This window comes from Callionymus lyra, chromosome 4 (genome assembly GCF_982586985.1).
Source record: "Callionymus lyra chromosome 4, fCalLyr1.hap1.1, whole genome shotgun sequence".
In the NCBI taxonomy this organism is placed as follows: domain Eukaryota; kingdom Metazoa; phylum Chordata; class Actinopteri; order Syngnathiformes; family Callionymidae; genus Callionymus; species Callionymus lyra.
The window spans coordinates 35,653,233-35,680,640 of record NC_141821.1 but is presented as its reverse complement, the minus strand read 5'-3'; the positions used below and the strand labels follow the sequence as shown (position 1 = coordinate 35,680,640).

The window sequence follows — 27,408 nt, the reverse complement described above, 5'->3', positions numbered from 1 at the left end:
ATATGTGACAAAGACATTTTAGTGGGCATATCAAATGAAAAACCTGAAGTGTCCATGATCCGGACATTTTGAACCCTATAGAACTAGGGTTTAGGGCGAGGCAGCATACTTGCTGTCTATTCAGTCCACAGCTGCGCCTTACTACGTGCATGTTGCTCCCACAGTCCAAATACATGCATTGATTCATCGAGAACTAAATTGATCATAGAAGTATTTGTTTGAATAGTTGTGTGTGTCTCTGTGTTCCCTGCGAGTAAAATAATTAACTTCATATTTTTTCCATAATGTTAATAAATAAATGTATTCAAACATCTTGTTGTTTAATAATTTAATAACAACTGACATGATCAAAAGTTAAAATGATTGTAAAATACTTAAAGCTGTCTGAGTCTGGCTAGAGTAGATTATTCACTTATTTATTATTTGTATTTTAACATCAGGTAACTTGAATATTATGAAAAGCAACTTCAAAAGTTTATTGTTGGTTTTTTTTTATTGAAGTATGATGCAGACTGTAGGAAAGCAGTCATGACAGCCTTTGTGGAAAAAAAATGAATGGAATGAGGAGTTACTCCCACAAATCCGAAACGGTCATAGCAAAAACACCTGCTCGTCTGCTAAACTAATGATTAAAACAGTCTTCCGCAGCAACTTCTCACACAATACCTACGTGACACACATGCACCAACACGCGACGTTATACTGTAAGTCTGCTTTCCAAGACGTGCTTATGAAACACACATAAACAGGGGCAGACTGCCCCACATCAAGGCTGAGAACTCAATCCTGATTATATTTTTCCAGCCTCCAAATGGAAAAGATCCTGTAGAACGATCGTACCGAGGAAAGAGTGCAGCCAAGTGGAACAGACCAGTCAAAGAGGAGAGAATCTAAGCTGTGACGAGACATACCTGAGTTGTCGGAAAACTGTGGCACCTCCCAAACGACTGCCGTCTCGATGTCTGTAGCCTGGATTGTGGGTGGAGATCGGCACCTGTCAATCACTGGGGCCTCAGTATCTAGGCAAGGATAAACAGATGTTGTATTAGAGTAGATAATACACAATTAAAGTGGACAATAAATATTAAAGAGCCACAGAAGAAAGGTTTTCTGGCATTTGTGGCACACGGACGCTAGTTAAACACATGTCTCTAATAAAAAAACTTCCACTATTCCACCCCCATAACTACACGTGTTCACAGCGACCACAGTTGTGGTTTTTGCACCCGAACGCTGAGATTATTCAGTGGTTGACATGGGACACCCCTGGTTTCTACTGCTATTCACCTGCTGGAGAAATAACCAAAATAAGGAAAGAGGAATGCTTAAGAAAGGTTCTTTTATTTTTAAAAGCTTAATGTAATTTTGTGTTTGTCTTACTTCACTAAACACAACAAATGTAATCCATCCAAATGTTCTATGTGTTCTTTCTACATTCTTTCCTTTGACATCTCTGTATAATCATTGACATTGACGTCAGTTTCTCATGTACTGGCATCTTTATTTAAATATTTTGTTAACATGAATATTTATCTACCCTAATTTAAGCCAACCATCCGACCGGCCACATAAAATGGTTTAGCGGGCTGGATCTGGACCCCAAGCCTAGAATTTGACACATGTTTGCTCCGGGCCCACATGTGAAGTCGCAGTGCCTGATAAACAACACTTGACACTTTTGTTGTACGTGGTGAATAGTGGGTGCTACAGTTTAGAGCTAAACTTTACTTTTTTATTTCTGCACAATGTGAACAAAATAATTCCCCTTAATAAGAGCTTTTAAAAAAAGAGCTCACCAACAACGGTGACAGTGAAAGTGCAGTTGGCCTGGTTGCCAGAATGGTCTGTTGCAATGTAAGTAATAGTTTCTTTCCCAATAGGCAGCAGTTGTGGAGGTGTGTACACAGGTTTCATCTGCACCTGCACCTTGAAGGAAAGATTCAGGATAATGAAATATATGTTTTTTTTTACCTTGCATAGTGTAAATCTTACCTCTTCTTTAGAGTTATCAGTTGTAGACGGAGCATTCCAGCTTACATTAGCTGTCCCACGGCGCTCATCTGTCCCAGCAACAATTCTGTCAGGGCACTGGATCTGTGGCGGTTCAGAGTCTGAGAAAAATAATCATGAAAATATTAACAAGAATCAGCTGTTTATCTCGGATGAAATTATATTTGCTTTAAGGCTTGAGTTCACCTTGGATGAAAGTCAAACATCAGTATCACATGCACAACATGACTTGGGCTCTGTGATGAAAGTGATATCGGGCCAATGCATTGTAAGACAGCTGCGGCTCATCTAAAACTGATGAATAAAACTATCTTTCTCTGCTGAACAGATGAGATAATCTCATCAATTCGCGGACACGAACGAGAAAGTGAAGTAGTAATGAAAGGGAAGACCGCTCCTTACATTCTGCAGTTTCTAGGTGGAGTTAAAACTATAACACGTATGCTCAGGTAAAATACACCCTCAATGGATGGATTTCTGAGTGGATGGATGGATAGATGAGGAAAGGAGGATGTGTGGTCAGTTGATTGGAGGGATGAACAGATGGATGATAATGAAAGGATGATGTGTGGTTGTTTGGTGGGTGGGTGGGTGGCTGGATGGATGGATGGATGGATGGATGGATGGATGGATGGATGGATGGATGGATGGATGGATGGATGGATGGATGGATGGATGGATGGATGGATGGATGGATGGATGGATGGATGGATGGATGGATGGATGGATGGATGGATGGATGGATGGATGGATGGATGGATGGATGGATGGATGGATGGATGGATGGATGGATGGATGGATGGATGGATGGATGGATGGATGGATGGATGGATGGATGGATGGATGGATGGATGGATAATGAAGGGATAATGTATGGGTTGGTGGATTGGTGTGTAGATGGATGAATGAATAATGAAAAAATAATATATGTGCTGAAAGATGGGTGGATGGATGAATGGTGAGAGGATGTAGGGGTGGATGAATGGGTGATGGATGGATGGATAGACTGATGGATGGATTGATGAATGTATTACAGGGGGAAAACAGGGATGGATGAACGGATGATGGATGGATTGAAGGATGGAGAAAGAAAAATGCTCTTCTAGGACATGTCAAAGACCTTGATACGAGTATATAAAGTCACCAAATGTGAGTCTTCATGAATCTGAATGTTTTTAAAAGTAAAACAATAGAATGAAAATCAAACTCTTACAGTTTGTATTGAAAGCTTCTCCACAACACCTCGGTTTACACTACAGGAGTTATTTCTTTCAATCATATTACACCTACCAGAAACCGACCAGAAATGAACACACACACACACACACATTACCTTTACAGACAGCTTTATGTACATTGGCGGTCCAGTTTCCAGAGCCGAGACACACTGCTTTTTTATTTCCTTGAAGGGTGTAACCTTGTTGACAGGTGAGCAGACAGAATGAGCCTGCTGATGCACCTCTTTTCCCACAGGCAGGGGGCGATAGCAGGATGTTGTTCAGGTTAACAAGAGGCGGGCATCGCACCTCTGGGAAGGAGAGACACAGAGATGCTCTGAATACACACCAATACGTTTGCAGGCTCAAGAGCATGAAAGACAATTTGTTATTCTGCAAAGAAGCCTGAGCTGGGAGGGCTCAGTGAGAGTTCAGCATGAGGACATATTACTGATAAATGAGCAGAGGTTGAAGGCTGGGGATTGGTGGGGACCACAAACTGGTGGTAACTGAGTTTAGACTGGATATATGTGGCTATAAACTCTCACACTGTCCTGTTTTTGAGCGTTAAACATGGCTGCTCTTTGTGGCTCCATCGCAATTTCAACTTAACTATCAGTTCTGAAGTGTGTGGGTACTTTTGTGTTCATGTGAAGCTTTGCTATGAGAAAGCAGATGTACACTACTTTGGATGATGTACTGTGGTCTCGCACAAATCCCCACCATATGTTTACCCACTGTGTGCGTATGCTCCCATGTGTATTTACATCTGTGTTAACCCACAGGTTCTTTTTCCCAAGCTAAAAGCTTGGTGGTTTTCTTTAAGGCTAATTTATTTGATGAATTGTCTACCACCTTTAAAACAAACCATTAGCACAATTAAATTGTACATCTGCTACAGAAGTACATGAAAAAGTCCAATAAAATGGAGATTTAAATTACTATTAAAGAACCGCAGGATTCAAATGAAGAACTGCGGGATAAAGAAAATTGATTTTAAATCTCTCTCAAATGAATAAACTTGGGGTAAAATAGCATTTAGTTCAGCTTTTTGTTTTTTTTAGTTTTTATGGAGCAGTGAATGTAGTAAATAAATCAAAGCCTGACTTTAAATTACATTTTATAGTAAAAAGGTTTTATCACAGTAAAAAGGATAATCAACATGGAAAAGTTAAAATAAGTTATAGTAGTGATTGAGATGAGCTCTACTAGTTATATGCAGTTCAAGAAGTTTAAATACTTAAATAAATAACAATGACAGGCAGAGCAAAAAGTGTATTTTATAAAACTTGAATAACGGGATTAGTATAGGATTGATGTTGTGTTTACATTCCTGGAGGCTCAAATCTATTCTTATTATCTTTATGTTTGTCATCCTTCATTAAACACTCACATTACATCTATTTTCTTTTGTACAGTTTAGCTGTAATTGGAAGTATGAACGTCGAGATGTAGAGGTCTGCTCCTTATCTTATCCTAAACACTGGCAACTGTATAGGTTATAATATATCAACATGAATATTAATCTACTTTGATTTGGGAAAACCGTCATGGCAGGCCATGTTTAATGACTTGGGAGGCCGGATTTGGCCCTCGGACCATGAGTTAACCATGTGTTTAATTGTGTCTGATGAAGTATTTATTGTGTCATCGGCATATTTATTCATCTGCTTCTAAATTGTTGATGACTTTGGATAACATCAGTAATTATTATCTATGTTATGAAGAGCAAAACAAACCATTAATTCTACTTCCAACAGTATCATGGCTCAAGCTCATATCAGAATTGCTCCATTGTATTGTTTAATTCCCAACAAAGTAATTTATCTAAATAGATGTTTTTAAAGATGAGAGCTTACCAACACACCGTGGTTGGGTTCCACTCCAAAGAGAGTTGGCCTGGCAGATGAGTTTGGAATCTCCCTCTAACCTGTAGCCCCTTTCACAGCCCACCTGACACTCTGCCCTGTAGGAAGCACCGTTGCTACACTTCAGGAAACCGTGCAGGGGCTTTGAGAGTGGTGGACATGCTCGTGCTGCAGAGGGGAAGAACATGCAATTATATTACTGTAAATATATCAGAGGATAAATGTAATGATCATCCTCAGCTTGATACCTATTCATTAACAAAAAAGTCCCCAAGATTAAAAAAAAACAACTGAAAATCATAATTTATCTTGTTTCATTCACTCTGTAAAGGGGTGTGCAGTGTGAGACTTCTTGTGCCAGCTAATAAACAGATGAAGGAGACCCCCTCCCTCAGGGCTTAACTAGCTGGGAGGTCTTACACTATGTGGTAGAGTTGAGTAACTCAAGTGCAGACCGTAGAAACAGACGTACGTAAGCGAACTCAGGAAATATATACTCAAAGCCACGTACTATAAATCATCAACACACCCTGGACGATTCAGTGTCTTGGTATTTTGTGAGTAATGCTGTTTTCCTTTCTCTAGTAAAATAGTATTTTCCTCATTAAACTCTTGACCCTTTAACTTCTTCCTTTTGCTCCGTCTCACTTTACTTCCTCTCCTTATGTCCTTGATGTATTTTTCTTGAATTCCCCCTTTTTTCATTCACATCTGTTCTGGCAGGAGTCGGCAGCCCGACACTTTAAGTTTCACCACTTATTCATTGTAAACAGATTCCACTTGCTTTCACTGGCGTACGTCTCCAATCAGCTTGAATCAGTTTCAACATGTTGATGTGATGATTTGAAACTACATAAATGTTTATGAAGGTTTACAGACTTCAGTGGGCAGACAGACGTTGCTCCATGCTTTGATGAAACTCCAAGTGTTCAATGCAGAGTTATTAAAAAAATGTGGTGAAGAGCAACCTTCTGCAGACCATCACACAGTATAAATGGCATGCACTTTCAACGCATGGCTGTGTTCGCAAGAATGCAGCTCAATCTAAAATAACACTCTGATATATATATATTTGTGATATATCAATGTTAAGATCATTTTAAAAGACAAAATAACTTATTTGAGCTTACCTGGGATGACCTTATTTCAAGTAGTTTTGGATGATACAAACACGGATATTCAATGAATTAGCAAACGTATTGTTTGGTGAATGAAATAATGTGCAGATTAAGACATTAGTTTCTGGAACCGCAGGTGATGGTTATGCAGAGCTGTTTAACAAGGAGAAGGAAATTATAGATTGATAGTTTTGAACAGCCAATTTGGGCATCATGTACATACTCTCATGATGAGAAACACAGGGAAATGCATATGATGCAGCTGTTAAGCTGAACATGATCGATTCAGAAGTATAGATGTTGCATGTAACGTCAGCGTTAAGAACTGCGTTAGGAATCTTCTAAATATTAAACTAGTCAGCATTAAAACAAAAAACACTATTTGAAAGATTGTAGCAAGCATGATTATGAAAAGAATATTCAGCCAATTCTTGTTTATTTTTTTGGTTCCCAAAAGCTAACGCCTCTTTACAAGGTTTCTACATAAACCTTTTGATAGTTCTGCTGTTCTGTAAATTATTCGAAAATAAATAAACATTACCAAATATTTTGAAATGTACCTTATCATGTGTTCACATTTTGAATGATTAAAAAAATTAGATTTGTTTTTAGAGTCTTCATCTATATGTCTTTTAAGACTTTTTAAGGATGCATGGGAATGTGTTGTTTTAGAGGAACTGTGAAAAAAGGAGCTTTTTAAAAACGTTTCTGCGTAAATATCTCACGTTACAATGTAGGCTTGTAGACATTTGGCCTATATTTAAAAAAATTAAAATCTATTGGAAGTTGGTTTGTGTGCTCTACAGTCCGGAAATCAGGGTCATAGTTTTCTACTTACCTTTGCAGCTAGCAGGTGTTCCAGTCCAGGCACCATCAGCTTGGCACAGTCTAATACTATCTCCCTGCAGGTCAAAACCCAGCTGGCATCGAATTCCACACGCCGAATCATATTGATTTTTGCATATGTTTTGGATGAAGAAGCCATTTTCAGGAGGCGCCAACACTGGGCAATATACCACTAGCGAAAAGAAGGGGACAGTAGAACATTTAGACTTTAAGAAAAACGCAATATATATTCTACAGATGATCGAGTACACAACTCAAATGTTCACCTGATGAAACGAGGTTGTAATATTGAAGTGTATATTGTTTAACTGATGGTATTTGACATTCAGTGAAGGACACAAAGTAATTGAAAGTGTTACCTTGGCACGTCATGCCTATTTGCTGGTAACCAGGTTTACAGACACAGTCTGCAATGGAGGTGCTTCCTGGCTGGGATGTGTGCTGCAGGTCGGGGCAGGACATGCAGGTGCTCAGGCCTCCAGGTGTTCCCTCCGGTTTGTAGGTTCCCGATGGACATGCTGTTCGGAAGAAAGTAGGAGAAAAAACTAAACAAAAAGTAAAAATAAAAAATACAGGGTCTGAAGGTTGAAAAAAACCGTCACGACTGAAACAGAAAACAGCTTAAGGGATCCACGAGACTTCTTTGATCAGTTCATGTTTGGACATAGAGTGGTGGAAAAAAGTTGCAAACAATGACCACTGGCTAGGTAGAAGAGTTCATCCTAATTGTTCCAAGCTGGGGAATCTGGGAAGTGAAGGCAATAGAATGTTTTCATTACAAAGCAATGAAGCTATGAAAGAAAGGTTCATGAGGCTGAAATGCCATATATGGGTCACACGTGTTTGAAAAGTCTCCTCGATGGCGATGAATACGAAGTGTGCTGTCAAGGTTCAGAACAGGATTCCGTCGCAACACTCACATACAGAAAGGTCAGAGCAAACGTAAGGTCTTTAAAAATAACTGCACAGACCAAAATCTAAAAAAACATGTGAGGAATCTTCTTTTTTCAAGAATTAGAGAACCACACATGCTACAACACGTTTCTTACAGTCAGGGAATCATTTGAAAGATATGAACAGTTGGCAAAAAGTGTATCTATTCATAAATGGTCATTAGCGATACAAGTTCAAACTTTTGAAATAGCTGGTTTTCACCCTCTGGGGTAAAAAAGTAAACGGTTTGAACGCGTCAGAGGCCGTTTTGTTAAGATACTAAGTTCAAAGAATCAATGTTTTCTTTGAGTCTTCCCAAAATGTGAGTGTAGACCCTAGCAAAGATCAAAGCTACTGGTAAATAAGGTGAGATCTGTTAAGAGCAGATAAGAGGATTTTCAATTGACTTGAGTTACCAGAGCAGAGGACCAAAAAATCTAATAGGATTGGAGAGTATTGAAACACTGGATGATAGAATAAATAACAAGCTAAGGATTGGATCGTGTAGGAATCATTTATGTGGTTGATCTCATTGGAGATAGACTTCTTTTCCAAGTCAACTTAAAAAAAAAACAGCATTACAAGTATAGTTTTATTTAGCTTGTAGGATCAACCAGTCCCAGGTTTTAAAAGTATGACTCATTCCAAACAACAGGGGTCAAAAACACTCATGATGATAGGAGTTTCTATCCATTCCTTCCTCAGTTCTCTGAGAGTCTTCTGGAATCATCCCTAAGGACTTATTGCAAGGAATTTTAAGGACAAGTTAGGAAACCTCTCAGAATCTTTGGGAATACGGATCCAGATTTGTTTGAAATGTAAAACATTGATTCATATATTTCTGTACTTTGCTGTATTCGTATGCATCTCTAATGTGAAAAGAAATGTATCTGAAGATTCTTTTTTTCGTCCAGAAGAAAAATATTTAATCAGAAATCAATTAAATCATTACATTTCTGAAAATGTGAATGAGGTGTACAATATGTATTGTATATTTGTCTAATATAGAACAATATGTGCCCAACTTTTTATCTAATTTCTGTATTCTCTGTAAACTGGGCTCACTATAGGCTAAAATGCCACCTATACACATCATTTAAGTAAAACCCAATAAAGCAAAGTCTTTTACTTGCCCCGTTTTATTGAATTTGCATCGCCCAGACAGACACATAGATGTACCTAAAATACCCTAATATGCCCTCCTGGTCTCTTATCTGCCCAGTAGAATACAACTTTACATGGTAAGGTTAGTGATGCCATTTATTCTATGGTCACCGGAAAAAGAGCATGTATTCAGTTCTATACCAGCAACCAACATCATTTCAAGAAATCTCCTCATCTTCATCAATTCTGGTGTACCAGTGATCATCTGGAAACTGTGAGGGAATAGGCAGGACTGTGCCATTGACAACATGCTCTTCCTACTTTTATTGTGTTATTTGTTGTTGTGAGTTGTCATTTAAAACACACAAATGTAGAAGTTACTATTAATTAATTTTGCAGAAAAAGAATAGAGTAGGGAGGCAGCCACTTCTGGGCAGGGGATGAATCCGTCTTTGTGTGAAATGTATTGTAAATGTATTTTTATTTAGCATTGAGCATCACTTCCTCCTTTGACTCACAAGATCACTTTTACAAATAACCTTTACTTACTTACTTACTTACTTTAGACTACCATGCTTCCCTAGTCATAGTTTTTAATAGAAGAATAATATTGTTTTTAATAATGTTGTCAATATTATTCATTTAAATAATATTATTAATTTGAATAATACTGTACATTTCACTTGAATATTATTAATATTATTCGCCTTATACAACTTGGATAATAGAGTGAGAGGGCTCATAGCACTAATCTAATATAAATGGATTTGAGTAAATTGGCTGGCTTCTGAATAAGAGAGGAAGTTTGGCTTCTACATGCCAGATGACGCTCAATGTCTTAAGATATCTGTAAACACATGGGCAGACAGACGCTAGTCAAAGAGAAGTCTGTGAGGCAGAAGCCAGATTCTTCCAAGAAAATCTTTACTTAATGTTTTTTATACTATGAATATGTTCACATCCAAGATTGCGAAGCAATGTAATATTTGATTAAAACTAGTTAAACAGACAATTCAAGTACTTGAGGTACAATAAGTCTAATTGTCACAAATATCTGAAAATAATTCAAGGGGAGGGTGTCCCCCATCTCATGTTGCCCCTCAGGAATAAGCAGAAAAATGAAGGAACTAAGATCATGGAGTTATACATGGCTCTCAAGCATGTGATAAAAAGCTAATTCTTCAACTAAATAACAGACCCTTCAACAACCACAAGAACAAAAGTGCACACGGTCCACGTAATGTGGTAATGTCTTTTTCCAGTGCTGTGGAGTAAACTGGAAGACACATCCGGACAGAGAGCCAGAATTACCATCACTCTAGAATCCTCTAAGTCTCAAGGGTCATCCTGTGTTCGATTAGCTCGGCCTAAAAACAGACTCCAACGGAAATAATGAAAGCAGATCCAGAGGGGGAGTAAAGAACATCTGCCTGCCTGCACAGCCACGATGTCAAACAAGAGGTTTTTAATCATAGAATAGCTAACAACTACAGTCTAATGCTAGCTAACACCATAAAGCATTACAATAGCAAAGCAAAAACTTAAAAAAAGGAACTAATCTTGTTCAGTCTGAGGTCGCGTGATGCTGGCAGGTCTTCAAGAAAAGGCACGGAGATGCCACTGAAGGTCTCTAATCCCTCACATCTCTTTTGATGTTTTAGCCAGCAGTTTAACCTCCTCAAAGATCAAAACAAAGCAAATATTCTGAGACTTTAGCTCAAGGTTATAGTTTTAAATATATTTTTCACCAAGAAACTCTCTAAAGATATCTGTAGTCACTTAAGAAGTCAGATTCAACAATTGTTTTATTACAACTTTGATCAGATCTAGAATTAACACAAGGTTTAATGATACGGTTGTCTTTCACTGTATTCTAAACCAAATTACAGCTGGTCATTTCATTGATAACCTACAGTCTTCAAAGGTAATTTTAAGGTTATTTGTAAAGCGCCTTTCTAGACCAGGGTCACAAAGCGCTTTAACAAACAAAAACAATATACAGTTAAAATATATACTTCAAAAGACCAAGATAACATAAAAACAAAGAACAAAAGGTTTCTCACTGGGAAAACAAGGTCAACATGCACACAGACTTCACACTAGCAATCGTGGTACAAAGGAGAGGATGGAAGTGGACAATTAAAATGCATAGTCTATATCACAAAAGCTTTTAACAGACAGAAATGAAGTATTAATTTACAGGCAGGCAGAGAATGATACAAAGCTGTCCACCTACATATCATCCACTGGCTATGACCTCTAAAGACCTATAATCCAAAGACCATGAAGCTTATATGAAGGACTGGAAGCCAGTTTTGGAAAGGAAGCAGAAGTGAGGAAGTTCAATAGTTGCTTATTATTCAATCTTACTCCCAACGGAGAACGAGTGCACCACAAATACTATATGCCTTTTACAGATTCCCAGGGACAGGAAAACTGTGATTCTGCCTTATTACAGGCTCCAGAAACTCTGGGGTTCTCTCTGGGCAAGTAAGAAAAAAAACCACAAAAACTGTACAAACACAGGTTTGTTCTCAGTCTGCTGAGCATGATTACAGATGTCAGTGTACTGAAGGATGTTGTGATAAAATCAGTAAGCCTTTGGTACACCCAAACCGCCCAAAAAACCAACAATCATTTCGGTTATTACATCATCAAACATACTTCGATTTGTAGGATCCGTTATCAGGTGTAACACAGTGTCGACGGACTAGACCACACAGATGGATCTGTTTTGTTGATTTACATGAACCAAATAAATATATCCAATGATCTATTTTCACAGACACGGATGAGGGGATCTGAGAAACTTCTGAAGGGAATGGGACCAGCCCACACAGCAAGACTAAAAGGAGAGGAAAAAGCAGATGTCTTTTGTATCTGCTAAAGACTTCTTGAGTCTTTAACCTTTGACCTTTGCTTTTTCCTGTATCTATCCTCTAAAACTGAAGGAGGACCTCAGTTCAAAACTGATTAAAATAAAATGAGTTTATAAAATGAAACAGCCTGTGGACAACAGAGAATAGTTGATGAAAATCCAGACATGCTTACAAATCTTTTTAAGAATATCTAAGATTAGAAGATGAGATATTCTAGTGATATTCTGTACAGACACATCCTTTAAGAAGCTTAATTTTCTTTCTTTTAGGTTTAATATTTAACATAATACATCACACATACTTCCAGAATTTCAGCTCCTTTCTTTATTGTAAGGGGACAAAAAGGACGGAGAGGAATCTATAAAATGGATAATTATTCTTGCATTGAGACTGTTTAAATGAAAGATTTGGGGGGAGGGCAACTCAATTAGATCAAAGGGAAAAGAGGGACAAGGGGGGTAGAATACCCCCATGGCAATTACATTTCTGATTTATCCCTTTTGTCAACTGTAAATAGAGCAAAAATGAGGCAGACACCAAGGAAAATTGAAATACTTCCAATATTGATGAAGACAAAATTGCTTAAAAATCTAGACTACTTCAGAGGTTTTAGAGGGGAGGGCAACTCATTCAGCCTTTTTTTTTAATGATAGATAATGGTACATAAACGGCTGCTTGACTAGTTAAGGTGTTCCTCTTGTTTATCAACCAGGCAGTTTTACCAAGGTGTGTTGCTGCTCTGAAGACAAACAAAATGGAAACCTTCTCAATAGGTGTCTGATGGCTTTTCACACCAAAGTCCACGGGTTAATTTTAAATGATAATTATGATTTAAAGATACTCTTTGTGTATTTACTGTTAGCTATGATTGAGATGTGGCATGTAAAACAAACAGGCACACACATACACACTAACAAAGTGTTCACCCCAGTTTATAAAACAACCCAACTCTGCTTTACAACATCGCTGACCTACAAAGGTGGTAGCAGCAGTCATCAATTAGTTCTCAGCACAGACCTATATGTGTCATTTAACGAGGGGAGAGACGACAAACTGGGCTCAAACACATGGCGCTGAGGGAGAGAGCGTCAACACTGCGCTGTACTCTCGGACCTATGTGTACACGCTATTAAAAGCAGAGACTTCAAACAACACATGACTTGAAAGCTCGAACACCTGAGGGTAGCTTGGACACTGGGCCCATTTAAAACTCACAGCAAAACGTTCTTCTTTCTCTTTTCACAGGTTGCCACATTTTGCTGCACCTTTTTGCTTTTACCCCACTTTGATACTTTCAGGGTTATTATATTTGACATTTAGACCATGTTTTATTTTTTATTTCACTTTCACATGATTTTGTAATTCGCCACTCTTTGAGTAATAAAGGTAGATTCTGTCTGCCAAAAGAGTATCATGAACAAATACATAAAATGTTCAACATGTCATGATCTAAATCTCTCATAACGTCGGTATTTGTTGCAAAGAAGTTTGTCACTGAAGCATGGTTGTTTTTAAAGCCGATCGCAAGGTCATGTTTTCATGAAACAGTGTCCTATTTTTTCAGTGCTCTGTAGGTGGCGGCATCAATTTGAAGAAATTAGAATATCTGTTCAAAGCAATAAATTATAGCGCAGAGATTGCCATCAAGTGAACTGTACACTGGTAATGAAGCTTTAACGAACCAGGTACCTAGGATTTCTGCTGCAATTTTAATTGAGCCGACAACTATTCAAACGCTCGTCCACAAGTTTACTTCTTATTTTCATACGAAAATCACTGATTATTTCCCAAATGTGTTTCACATTTTCCTTTAACAGACTTGTGTATCTTGTTGTTATATGATAAAAGATACATACACATAAACATTATCACTTACTTTAAGAAAGTACAACATCTGTTGTTTTTAATGTCAAAAATGAACATACAAATACAATTAGCAGGGCATTTATTAATTATGAATTAATAATATATTGATCTGCCAAATGGAGCACTACAAACAGTTTTCACTTCAAAGAAGGGGTACATTTATTTTAAAAACACATCTTGTAAAAATAACTACTAACTATAATTAGTGTGGATAAAGAACATTTTTACATCACTGTTCCTTTATGATTAAGTTATGCTAATAATGTGTAAAGTGTACATAAAATGCTTGAGATTGAGAATCAAGTACTCATTGAAACGTTTGCCATCTGGATTTCATCTTTTAATTCCATTTATTCCATATCGAACATCTCCAGAAAATTCCCTCCACTTAACAAGTAGTAATTTGTTGATTTGTTGTTGATTTGTTTGTTTTTTTCATTTAATTTACTCCAAATAATCACATAATAAAACCAGGACCTTAATAAACAGTGACATTACAGTTATAAAGAACACTATGTGGTTAAACTATACGGCATTGTAAATGTTTTAGTAAATTAACAATAATAATGAAATAATAACCATAAAATCCTGAAATAACAGAGTGAAGTCGATGCATTCCAGTGAGTCCACAAAAACATCCTCTTCAGTTTGTTTTATTTTGACTGCTCTATGTTGACGTTGGAAGCCTCAGCAAAACACAGCCCAGGCCAAAATGGAGATCAAGTTGGATTGCAACATCTCTTCCATTTAATTGTCTCCTAGAGAATTCATTATATGTTAAATCTTCCTCCTTAAAGCTCTTTTTTTTAATCTCCCACACCAAGATGTTGCAATGCAGAGGCTGATCAATTGTTGCTTCACTTCTCCAGAAGTTATCCTCCGCCAGAAACTAAAACAAACATTGTGTGTCAAATCATTCAGTTGCCTTTACACTTTATTTTGAGTCAGGAGCAAAAGCCAGCACTAACACTGCATGAACACAGTCCAGAGCTGCTGTCATTCTCCCAGACTACAGCAGAGATGTGTGAGAAAACGTGTAACACCATGAACAATCCACTTCACTTGGCCTCTCAATCCTATGGTGACTGCTACCAAGATTCATTATTTGCCTCTTTCTTCTGAGATTCCTGTCGTGTTTTGAGGAGGAGGCTGTTTCTCTTGGCTGTGGACGGAATCATAAACAAGAGAGCTGTAAACTGCTGGGACTACACTATTGTTTCCAACACTTTATGCTTCATACTATAAATGGAATTTCATATTATCTCCATGTTGTAGAAGTAAGTTTTGATCAGAGCCCATCAGAGCCCCTCTCAACCGGGCAGCAGGGGTGAAAGTACGTATGAATTCATCAGCCACTCATAACTTCTGGCAATGTGTGAAGCACACTGCGTACCCATAATTCACACGACACTTTCAAGATCAGCCAACCCTAAAGAGGTTACTCTGACACCACATTATAGAGAAGGCTTCTCCCAACTCCAGTTGCACTGACCTGTGTCTTAAGTGACTTTACCTTTTGCTAGCAGCCATCAATCATCAAAACAATCTGTTAAATCACCAGAGTAAACACGTCTAAGACGAGGGAGGGGCTTGTTATGTAAGAAAAGTTAAGATCAAGTTGGCTCTGCTTCAGCTGTCATTACTAACAGAACAGCCGTGTATAATGAGTCGTGGACATCTGTACTACAATTCTCAGAGGCATCAATTCTAGATTTGATTTAACAATACAATATCAAAGCTTTTGTAGTTTACATTTAAATGTATTGTATGCATATGCAATAATGTACATTTCATGTCGAGAAAACCTTAAGTAAAGTCTCTGAAACAACCCTATCACTTCACAAGAGTGAAGCTCTCAAGAAAGCCGTATGAGAAAAGAGCAGACAAAGCAATCAGACCCTCTTTGTGGTTTCATCTCCCTGCTGTGCTCTTCCTTCCTCCAGCTGGCTCAGCAATCTTACCACTCTCCCTTATTATTCTACATCATAAAGTTGATCGACGATGAGACCAATAATGATGAGGATGAGGAATCACTTCCAGGCTCAATTTCTATCATGTGTGAAGCAGAGTGTAAAGAAAAGTTATTTTTAATTTAATGATTAAGGGTTAAGGTTGTTGAGTTTTTTTGTTTATTAATAAGAAGTTTATAAATCTGTTTTTACAGGGCTAGCTTAAGTAAAACTACGTCCAAATGCAACTCATGAACCTCCATCAACCTGGACAGTGGGAGAAGTGCCCAGACTTAATCCACACAAACACAGGGAGAACATACAAATTCCACACAGAATTATTTTCAAGCTGGAATCATCTGTTTTTTTGCAGTCAGGCAAAAGATCCTACTCGAGGGAAACAGATACAAATGAAAGAAACTAAGAACTAGCATCCACTGATCAAACCAATGGAGGTACATGATATAAAATGTCTGTTGAATATAATATTATTAATTCATGGGATCTAGTTGTGTATAGGGTTGTCAAAGTCTCCTTAAATAGATGCAAAGATTATACTCAAAAGATGACATGATGACCAAAATCTCACATACCACATATAATGACTTAGGCTGGATCTATCTTGACTTTAACACGTTCTATAGCCTCTTACCTGTGCACTCGTGTTTAAGGCCCTTTCCGTAATAGCCCTTCTCGCAGATGCAGTCGTACTGACCGGTGTGTGTGCCACATTTGCAACTGGCCATCAGGTCGCAGCAGTCCCTGCCAGCGTCACACAGCGAGGAGCAGTGGGACAAATCCTCCTGAACGTAGCTGCCTGAAGGCAGATCTGGTGACACAGAGCAGAGGAGAGAATGTGGGTTGCTGACTTAACTTTTGACTTTTTAAAACCAACATTAGATTTCCAACAGTGTCTACCAGTGAAATAGAGTAATGTTTGCAAATATGTTCATGTCCAGAGGATGAAAATACACATTTTAGTTTCCCTTCAGTTATTTGATTTGGGGCCAATAACAGCAGCTGGACATATGGCTCCTCCACCCGAAAACTCCAGTCAATGGTTTGAAGTTTTTCTGGCAAAGACACAGAGGAAGATGGAGCAGAAGAGAAGCATCAGGATTTGAACTCAGAGTTGAGTGTGACCTGGTTTTCTTTCTCACGACTTTACCCATGTTCCTGACCACCGTGCCTACTGTCTGGGAGTTCACAGAGCCAGCAAGTACTTGTGCAAGATTTACTGCCTATCACTAACTCAGTCCTGATGATATTTTTAGATAAAGAGCTTTAATCTGCTTTTCACAGTATTGTGGGAAATGCCAAAGTGTGGTAAAAGGTTATAGCCGATCCAATATAATGTAAGTGTGGACTGATGGCTTTTGGCACCACACAAGAGAAGGAATATGGTTTATAAAAGACCACTAAAAAGTCTTAAGAGACTAACTTAAACTGAAACACTGATTACCAAATTCGGCCCTCCAAACCAGTGGCCACCACAACTGAGCTTTTAGCTCAGACATCACCACCAAAAACAAACATCATTAAAACTCTCCACAACAAGAAACAAACCCAACAAAACATTTATTTTTTTAACCTCACAGTTCTCAGTGATAGCGCTAATAATTTCGCAACTTCAAATGCCTTTACATTTTTATGTTCTTTTAGCTTTATAAAATTGGTCTTTGTTTTTTTTTTTATTATTATTTGTAGTTTTTCAGCAAAGAGTCACCCTGAAAACATCTGTCTAGTCACAATTTTTCGGCTGTTTCCTCCCTATTTAAATCTCCCATGTAACTTCCAGGTAGTTTGAAGCGGCAGAAATGCATGAAATGAATCTGTCTATGTCATGTGCTCATCGATAAACGCAATAACATTAATAACATAACATTTATTTGGAAATAAAATTCTAAGATGAAATAGATGTGTATTACGACACAAGTTGTGCTTCACATCAGTTGGGATGAGAACAGCAAACAGTGAAAGTGATCTTATGTCCTTTTTCCTGAGCCAAAATGTTCACGCTAACACATGAACATCAAAGAACTGTATCAAGCTCTCACTATGTTAATGGGAATATGGAAGTATTTAATCTATTTACTTTGGCAGAAGTGAGCGTTAAAGAGGCTCAGAGTCTGACCGATTGTGAACCCAATCTGAAATGAAAGTGAAGTGAACTCAGCACCATGATGTGTTCATTGTCTCGTCTGTGAACTGACGACAGCGTCAGGCCAGCAGGCCGACTGTGAAAGTGTCAATGATAGTTAAAGTAAAAGACATATTGGAGCTAACAGAAGCTAATGACACACATGACACCGAGTGCAAACGCAGTGATGATAAATGCACTGACGCTCAGCACATTCGCAGCTGCGTGAAGAGGAATAAGTTTCCACATGTCAAGAGTTTATCCTGAAAAATTCGTGACAACTTCACACATGACTTGTTTTTCTCTGGACACACCAACTAATTCCACTTGTTGATTAAGTCAATTTAAGCTTGATTCTAAAAAGTTCTACCTCAGTTCACCTTAAACTAACATTAACTACACTTTCATACATTACAACATCATGATCAGTTTTGTGTGTGAAAGATGTTTCAACTGCTGCGTCATCATTTCCATTCATCAGTCCAGGCCACGAGCAGAAACATTTGTCTTCAGCATTTTTTGTTGTTGGACTAGAATTTACACATTTCAAGCAAACTAGAAGAAGCTGAAAGGTTTTCTATCCAACAGTGTATTCATCAGTCCTCTGGAATATCACGCTTTCCATTTTGAGGTAGAGTTCAACTCAGTTTCCAAACGAGAAAGTCGTTTTTTCCGCTCTTTCTGGCAGCCACTGGACATAATGTCAATACACTGATGACACAGCAGGGATTTTTTTCCCTTTAACTTGTATGACTGCTGAATTGTCTGTCTTAATTAAACTTGGAATATTAAAGATCTCTGGGAATGTCTACAAATAATCCCAGACGTTTAAAGACATAAATTAAAGAACAAACTGTTAGTGTATGAGTGGTGGCTGTTTGTTTACTTTAAAATATGTCCAACATTAACAGCAACTTCAGGGGTTAACACGATTGGATTAGACCATGAAATTGAGTGAATTCATCATAGTTTCTCTTCCTTATCTGACTTGGTTGCCTCACTTCTTTAATGTGAAGGGGACATTTTTGTCCAATAAAATTCTAGTTTCTATCTAATCTACTTTGAAATCAAGAATTCTATCCCTTGTACCTTAAACCAATCATCGCGTGCTCCTGGTATAAAATACATGAAATAATTGAACTAGTCCAGCTGCTCTTCAAACAGAATAAAATACATTTCAGGCGCTCGTACAGGCGTTCTTTTTCTCCCGGGGTCCAACCGACCGCTAGTGACCATAGGTGAGGGTTGGGACGCAGATCAACTGTATACTGAGAGCTTTACCTTTTGGCTTAGCTCTCTTTTTCCCACCCAAATCCACCCGTCGTTCTCACAATCCATTTTTTCCTTACACCTGAACCTTCATGATCCTTTAAATCCTCAATTTAAGGTTGATCACCAACTTGAACAAGGCCTTATTCTGACTGAAAACTATGAACTCAGATTTGGAAATAAGGACTTGCAAATAGCTCCTGCAAGTGCTGTAGGTCATAATCTGATGAAACCAACAGTCAGTCAATCCCCCTAAACACCCTGGCTGCATCTAGAAATGCTGTCTATTAAAGTTATCAACAGAATTGATGACATAAGGGCAGACTAGTCTGAGTTCAACCCTCACTGGAAAAGAGTGTCTTGTTACAGACTGTGCAGACCAAGGTTTGACACTACTCATAAAAAGAAAATACAGCTCTTATCAGATACATCATATTCCCAAAGTACCGCAGACATGATTCCACAGGGGACATGCTCGCAAGCCTTCTCCAAATCCCTAAAACACATGTAAACAGGTTGGGCAAACTCTTAATATATAAAATCCGTTGTGTTTTAAAATAATAATTAATTATTCACTGATGTGTTTACAGGCTACTTCCTTTATATATTGTTCTCTTTTTTTTAAATATCCAATTATGAACTGTTCTTAATGTACCTGACCTTCAGTTTATGAGGAGAGGTTCAGTGTCTTATCTGGGTTTCTTGAATTGGCAAAATTCTCCTTCAACCTCAAAATATCTTAGTATTATCAGGCCTTGTTTTAGTGTGTTTGTATATGATGGGGGTAGTGGGGGTGCAGGCTCCCGACTAAGACAGACAAACATTTTCTTCATTTCACCCGAATAAGATTAGCAGCAGTTTGTCATCTTACCTTCGTGCAAGGCACGGCGGGCTAGAGCCTCAAACTCGGCAAAATTGTGCACCAAGTAGCAGTGCTGATCTTTGGGATGAGACGCCATGTCATGAAGCTCCTTGAAGTTCCCCTGCCAGATGCCCAAAGTGAAGATCTCAACACCACGTTCTCGCAGTGCTGATGCAACTGGGCGTGGGTCTCCGCCGTTCGAGTAGCCGTCCGTTATCAAAAATATCACTTTGGTGGCGTTTGAACGTGAGTGACGTAGTATTTGCTGGAAGACAAAAAGGACAAAAGACATAAGACAGAAAATATTTTTTCTGGCTCTCCCCAGTATCAGAACAGTGTTGTAGCTCCTCAGATCCGTGGCTGTGTATTTGTTTACAAAACAAAATAATGACTATTGTGTCAGTTGCTGGTTTTATCTTCCAGGTAACAATGGAATGTCTTTCAGTGCTTCATATTAGAAAAAAACTGTCTCTGACTCACTGCTGTTGTGCAGTTTGGTGGTCACATGACACTCACAGACATCCTCCAGACAAAGTAATGTTGTGAAGAACATAGAGATAGATAGATAAACTACATGAGTTATGCCCTTTTTATTTAAATATGTTGTTATGGAAAATAAGTACGAAAAAAAAAGATATATTATTACATAGTGCTGCTTTAACAATTACTTTAAAACCAGACAAACATTGTTAAGACAAGTAAAGTTCTGGGGGGCAAGAAAAAGGTTTTTAGTTTTAGGGGTCGATCAATGCAGGCACACAATACCAACATAGCCTGACAGATTTACTCCAACAAAGCCAAAACTATATGACCAAACCAAAAAAAGGAAGATCGTCATACAATGACCACTAAAAACCACCCTCAACTCCTTTCTGAAAGCATACAACAACAAAATAAGGCACTGGGGCAAGGAAAAAAAAAGAGACATTTTAAAATCGTAATTATTTCTCCTACAGACAAGACAGCTGCTAGCCAGTGGTCAAAACAACCAGAGAAGACTGGGCAACAAAAAGAGAGTAACTACTTAGTCTGCCTCAGACATCGGCTGCAGTTCCCAAACTAACTTTAGCCACCGTTTATAATCCACCACATACAATTAGGCAGGGCACCGAAGTCAGAGAAACATATCTTTATTCCTCTCAAGTAAAGACAAGCAACAAGTCCACATGATAGATTTGTGTTTTAATGCATTTTAATTTAGGACACAACCAGGAGACATTCAAATAATAGAACTTTATCAATTAAAAAAGTGACATTTGTCATTGGTTTGCCAAATAATACCTCTGACTATGGGTTAAAAAATTGAAAAAGTGAAGAAGCTAGGGTGTGTTAGCTTGAGTCTTATTGTGTGATGTCAGGTTGCAGCAGGAGCAGTGTAATTACAGGCTTAATGTGAAAGTCAAGGAGAAAAAAGGCACGATAGTGGGCACAGGAGAAAAAGATCCTTGGTTTATTTGGTCCTCCATGACTTCTAGTACCTTTTGTCAATGTGGATATTTAAGCTCTCTATTATACTAATTGGCTTATTTACTGGTTAGTGCTTCTTGTGGTATTTTTAGATCTTTTATAGAGGTTCTGCTACAGTGTTAAGAGCTGTTGATTCTTGATTCTGTTTGCTACGTTTGAAGATTATAAATCCCAACTTTTATCACTTTTACAGACAAGACAAATAAATCTTCACCCATCTTTCAACTCTCTACTTACTTCCAGTTATTATGCCCTCTCCAAACAGATGCTCTAGTTGATAGAACATCAAACACAGCTATGTTGTTGTATTTGGCAGACATCACCAAAAAACCTCCACAAACCCTGAGTAGCCAATAATGTGCCAGGATACCAGATGCTAATCTTTCTGGGATTTATGCATTGCACTGACTTTAAAAAGTGAAATAGCTTGTGGGGTCTTACAATTGGCCATTCCCCTCATTAACTGGAGCCAAAGTTATTGTTTTATCAGAAAGAGCGCACACTTTAAAATTGTTGACCATTTGGATAACAATATTAAAACATGTTTGTATTTTGTGTGTTATCTGATTTCATGAATTATTATAAATATTCTCCAAGGACACAACAAAAATCCCTATGCTGTGTTTACAAGACTGGCAATAAAAGTTTCTGATTCTGATATAGTTTATTGTATGGGACAAGACCATCTTCCTAAATAACTAAATATTGTTCACATTGTTGTGAGGATGTCTAACTATCAAGTATGCAAGAGGAATATTTTGCACGAGTTTAGAAGACAAATACAAACAAACAAGAAGACAAGGTGTGATCAACTTAAATCACCTATGAATGATACTGAAACAAAAACATCAGTGTGATGCTGTTGTCACATACTTTTAGAGGGCAGACTTCTCTTTTGGTAGTAGTTTGAGGCAGCATATCATGCCAAAACTGATGTGACATAAGGCATTCAACTCTTTCTGAGCTCACTCCTTTGATGTTGCTGGTTCTTCCTGTCCCTCTCACTGCTTCTCCTTATTCGTTTATTTGTTTTGGCATCATTGGTAAGTAGATATTTCCTCCAACACGCCAGTGAACTGAAGAGTTGTCATGACTTTCAGAGACAGGTTTTCCACTTCATCATCAATATCCTTGCAGTACTTAAATAATCTTGTCTGAAAGTCTTACAAATGAAAACTATACCGTTTTCTTTGTAGTCTTTTTGTCCCTTCTGTAACTTTTATGTCTCTAGAAAGGTGCACATGATTGTCTGACTTGGATTGAGTTTGGAGCAATTCAGGTCTGAATTGTTGGCTATTAAACAAGACACAACATGTGTTTATCTACCTTACACTTTGTTATGTTATGTTCATCCATATATACATCATGTTGTATTAAGTAGATAAGGCAAACATCTATGTAAGTGTTCCCGAGGTCAGAATCCTCCCTCTTTATTCAGAGGTTGACCACGTGATAGTTTTTACAGTCAGGGATAGGACGTACTAACCCCTTCAAAACACATTTCAAAAGCAACAGGATGCCGCCACAGATTTGTCTTCCAAAATATCCAGTCATTACCCACTTAGTCTTTCACATAAACCTAAAAACAGACAAATAATTGAAGACACTCATCAACCAAAGAAAACAATCCAATGGGATATGTCACCCTAAAGGACGTACCTCAACATTGCATGTGGTTTACTAATAGGCCTGCAACTGTTGGCTATAAACAGACCATTTGATCGCACCTACTCATTAGAGGTTTGAGAGACAAAAGTTCACCTTACGAAACACAATTTATTTTCTATAAAAAGTTTATGTTTATTGATAACATTTCTATAGCTGTTGCGGTCACAGCATATTCTAAAATGATGTTTTCATTGTGCTGCCCCAGTACAATTACCCACCTAGATCATAGGTGTCAAACTCGGTCCTGGGGCCAAATCTGGCTCGTCAGGTCATTTTCTGTGGCCCGCAAGAGCTTTAAACCACCAGTGAATTATATTTTTTCTCTTAACTCGAAACAACACCACTTCACAGTTCATTTGGGCCAATTGATACCATGCTGTTCAACAAGCCGTATTGTCTTGAGTCTGTGAAAGATTCCTTTTGGTACTATTTCTCCTGTTTTCAGCCTTAGATGGTATAATTCTCAAAATAACATTTTGGCCCCATGTTTGATGGGGTTTGATAACCCTGACCTAGATAATCATGATTTACAGATATGTTAACATGCATCATCATCGAGACAAGCAAAGAAACTGAAAACTACAAAAACCCAATTAATGAAAATGTAAAAAATGCAAATATAAAAACTTGTTTTAAACTTTCTCACTGTAATGATATGCATGTCAGTGCTACAGCTCAATAAAGGCCAATGGAGCTGTTGACAGCCAGTTCCTATCCCTATCTGACACCTCTGTGACCTTTGACCCAGTCTACAGGGTACAAATCTTCAAAGCCTTCTTGCATCTTCCTGATTTCAAGCATTTCACTCCTCACTTCTTCCAGCGGCACCCAACTGTCATTATTCATTTATCTCATTTCTGTCTTCTCCTCACATGTGTGCACACAACACACACAGACACTGAACAATGCAAACACACAAAGGTTACAAGGATGGTGTTATTCACACTTATCCAACAATGAGTAGTATTTTAAGTAGGTGTTGCCAGTGTGTTGGTTTCTATGTGTGGAGTGAACAGGAGATGTGAGGCTGATTTTCTTGGTTGTGTTTTTTCGTACTTATATTCCATAAGAGTATTGAGAGGCTTTTTAAAACTAGTTTAGATTAGATTAGCTATACTTTATTAAACACTCTTTAAGTAACATAACTATTTAACTGTTTAACTAAAACATTGTGTAGACAATGAGTTTAATTTTAAACTGAAAATCTATTGAAAAGTGATTCATTTTGAAAAAAAAAAGAATTTACAGTTTACAGATTAATTGATTGATTTAATTAAAAAAGATGGAGAAATTAAAGATTAATTCTCTGGAGATTCATCCCCAAAAATCCAGGAAAGACAGGCAAGTCTAAATATTAAATAATTATGAAACAAAGCCAATATAGGTGATCATAAGAACCTTCTTTTACTCAACAGATTGTTTTAGTAGAAATTGGAATATGTTAATAAAACATTAATCTGTAAGGTTGTTGATTTTGGAATAAAAAAGTATGTAATTAAAAGTCAATGAGTCTTTGATGAAATGGTTTCTAACAACCTTTTTTGTTCATCTCTCTACAATTCCTGAACTCTTGTCTGGGAGGTCAATCAACAGAAGACAACGGACATAAGGTTGCAGAGAAAGGAAGCATGCAGTGGATGTTGAGAGCATTTATAGTCGTCCAGGGCATTTGCTGACACATGTGTTTTATTGAGCCGGGAAGTGTAAGGATTGCCTTCATAAGTCTACAGTAGTGCAGTAATTCCCAGCAGCAGTTTATTAGAGGGAGTGAGAAAACGTTTAGAGGAGGAAGAGATTTAGCAATAGAAAATGCATCTCGGTTTGATGACGTTAAACACTTTCCTTTTCAGTCTAGTTCATAGCAAAATAAAAGAGAGAGCGTGAGACGAAAGATATAATATAATAAACGTTTTGACTCAAACTTGCCAACATTTAATTTGTGTTTCTTTTCACTGGTGTAGAATGTTTTTATTAACACTTGATTCTAGTGATAGTTATTTTGACTGCAGTGGTGTTTTGCCCAAGGACATCTGGGAAGCTCAGGGGCCAGTCGCTACACAGTGTGACTTAAAAGACACAAGGGGAATGCTTTAAGGCAGTTGTAGTACATATGATGCAACAAGTTCCGAATATCATAAAGGAACTAAAACAAAGTAAGTTTATCAATGGACAAAGGTGAGCTTGCTACAAATATATTTGATACCATTATATAAAAAGTATATTACCATGATATACCACTATGTCAACAGCAATTCTGCAAATATATTCAGGAATACACTAAAGCACATGAATCACATATTTCTATTTTCTTTTTTTAAACTATTATTTTTCATAATAAAACAACACAAAACAACACACACAAAGAAACAGTAAAAACTAAACAATAATAATAAAAGACAATCAGCGTAAATCGATGTCAGAAAAATAACAATAATAATAATAAATAAATTAGTAAAAAAATAAAAAATATTACAAACAAAATATAAACAGAATGTGGAATGGGTTAGATTGATCTCCCCTACAAAAATATATTCTACACAGTCAAAAACAGATTAAAAATTCAGAAATTCAGAAAATTTCTGCCCTTTTTTAACCTGCATTCCTTAAAACAAAACTTAAACCGATGATTAATGAGATGTTTCTGACTGACAAAAGCATGTCTAATCTCATTAAGTGTGGGAACCATGACCACTGAACTTATCTTGAATCCAAACCTGCTGAGTCTCTGGGTTCTATCAGACATCAGCCAGTTTGGGCACAAGGTAGTGATCACTTATATGTATTCCTGTCAATACACAACTGAGGTTCTGACCAGTATTACATACCCTAATGTGACTGATTTGTAAGTTAATATCAGGATATAGTTGGATCAATTGACTAATATTTGAGGTATTTATTATTGAATTATTGCAGATTTGCCAGTCCCGATAGTGTTTCATTCTGCTTCAAAGATTGTGTTCCATGCTTCTATTGTTTGCTGCGACTGCACCAGAGCTGCATGAGTCTGGGTGACAGAAGTGGACATAATGATGAATGGGCGCCCAGGGTCCCTGCTGATAGTCACAGATTGGAAAACTTGAGCTCAGCCATTGGGACAATTTCCAATCAGGTTCAGAAGTGTGTAAAGGGGGTATGAAGATATACACATCTGGTTCAGTCAAAGACAGAGCAGCTCTTATGTTAGCTACCCAATATAATGCATTAAACTAACAAATCATATATGATAACGTTAATTTAAAGGCTACAAAAACAAGTTTAAACACCTTAATCAATCATAAACACACTTGTATTACAAATGTGAAACTAGATTTAAAATCTTATTCGATTTTTAAATGAATGAGCTGCTGGGCGATGCTTTGGGCCTCAGAAGACTGGGAGTACCTAATGGTGTGTGTTTCGACGTTTGTGTTTGGCTTATCAGGGGATCTGTGGACGGTAGGTGAAGAAGCCTGTCGGCTCCATTTGTCTTAGCTATCCATCCGTTCTGTGATCCCTCCAGTACTGATAGCGCCGGTGGTGAGAAGTGACGGATAGAACAGTGAAAAAGCAGACAAACCAAGTGGGAGGAAATGATTAAGGACGAGGTGACGTGAAATAACCGACAGGAAACAGATCCTTTCTTTATCTTGCAGCGTCTACAATTGGGACAGATCCAATCAAAGCTTGAAATATTGTGAAATATTGAAGAATGGGGAGTGCCAACTGTAATAATTATCTGTATGCTGACAGAGCAGTTTAGAAGAAACTGAGACGCACACGAAGGATGAGTAATAGACTTTGATGTATACTGGATGGATAATGCTCACTGAAATTATATGGAAAATTAAAAGCAATAAATACAACTTCAGTGAAACATTTCACGTGATGAATTGAAGAAATCTGGCTCATATTTTCCCTGGTTCCAATGATTGATGTGTTAGCATTCAAATCACACTGCCCTGTCAGAAAACTCAATTACAGACGCTGAAAAAAAAAGTCCTTACATACATCCAGACATAACAAAATATTTGTTCAATCTCAGGAATAATGTAGTCACTTTGTGGTTTTGTATCCCTTTAAAAACTGCTGGGGAGTTCTTTAGCTCTGGATGCAAGGTTGATGGAAAAGCAGAGAAATGGGAGGAATGAGAGAAATTGAGCTGACTTACTGGAATGAGACAGGGGCCTCACGAACCCAACCCGCGGTATTTGTTTCGGCTATTGTGGTCTGGCA

At 37.7% G+C, this 27,408-nt stretch overlaps 1 protein-coding gene across 1 annotated transcript in view; it reads right to left on the bottom strand.

Annotated features, from left to right (window-relative positions):
- The window catches only part of svep1 (sushi, von Willebrand factor type A, EGF and pentraxin domain containing 1), a 55,119-nt gene that overhangs the window by 23,715 nt on the left and 3,996 nt on the right, over nt 1-27,408 (bottom strand). The window contains exons 2-10 of the mRNA XM_087790052.1: nt 20,071-20,326; nt 16,443-16,619; nt 7,419-7,577; nt 7,052-7,231; nt 5,087-5,263; nt 3,344-3,538; nt 1,993-2,111; nt 1,797-1,926; nt 912-1,019 (exon numbers count right to left, since the gene is read on the bottom strand). Coding sequence (XP_087646178.1) covers nt 912-1,019; nt 1,797-1,926; nt 1,993-2,111; nt 3,344-3,538; nt 5,087-5,263; nt 7,052-7,231; nt 7,419-7,577; nt 16,443-16,619; nt 20,071-20,326 — 1,501 coding nt within the window. The remainder of the gene's footprint in view (nt 1-911; nt 1,020-1,796; nt 1,927-1,992; nt 2,112-3,343; nt 3,539-5,086; nt 5,264-7,051; nt 7,232-7,418; nt 7,578-16,442; nt 16,620-20,070; nt 20,327-27,408) is intronic.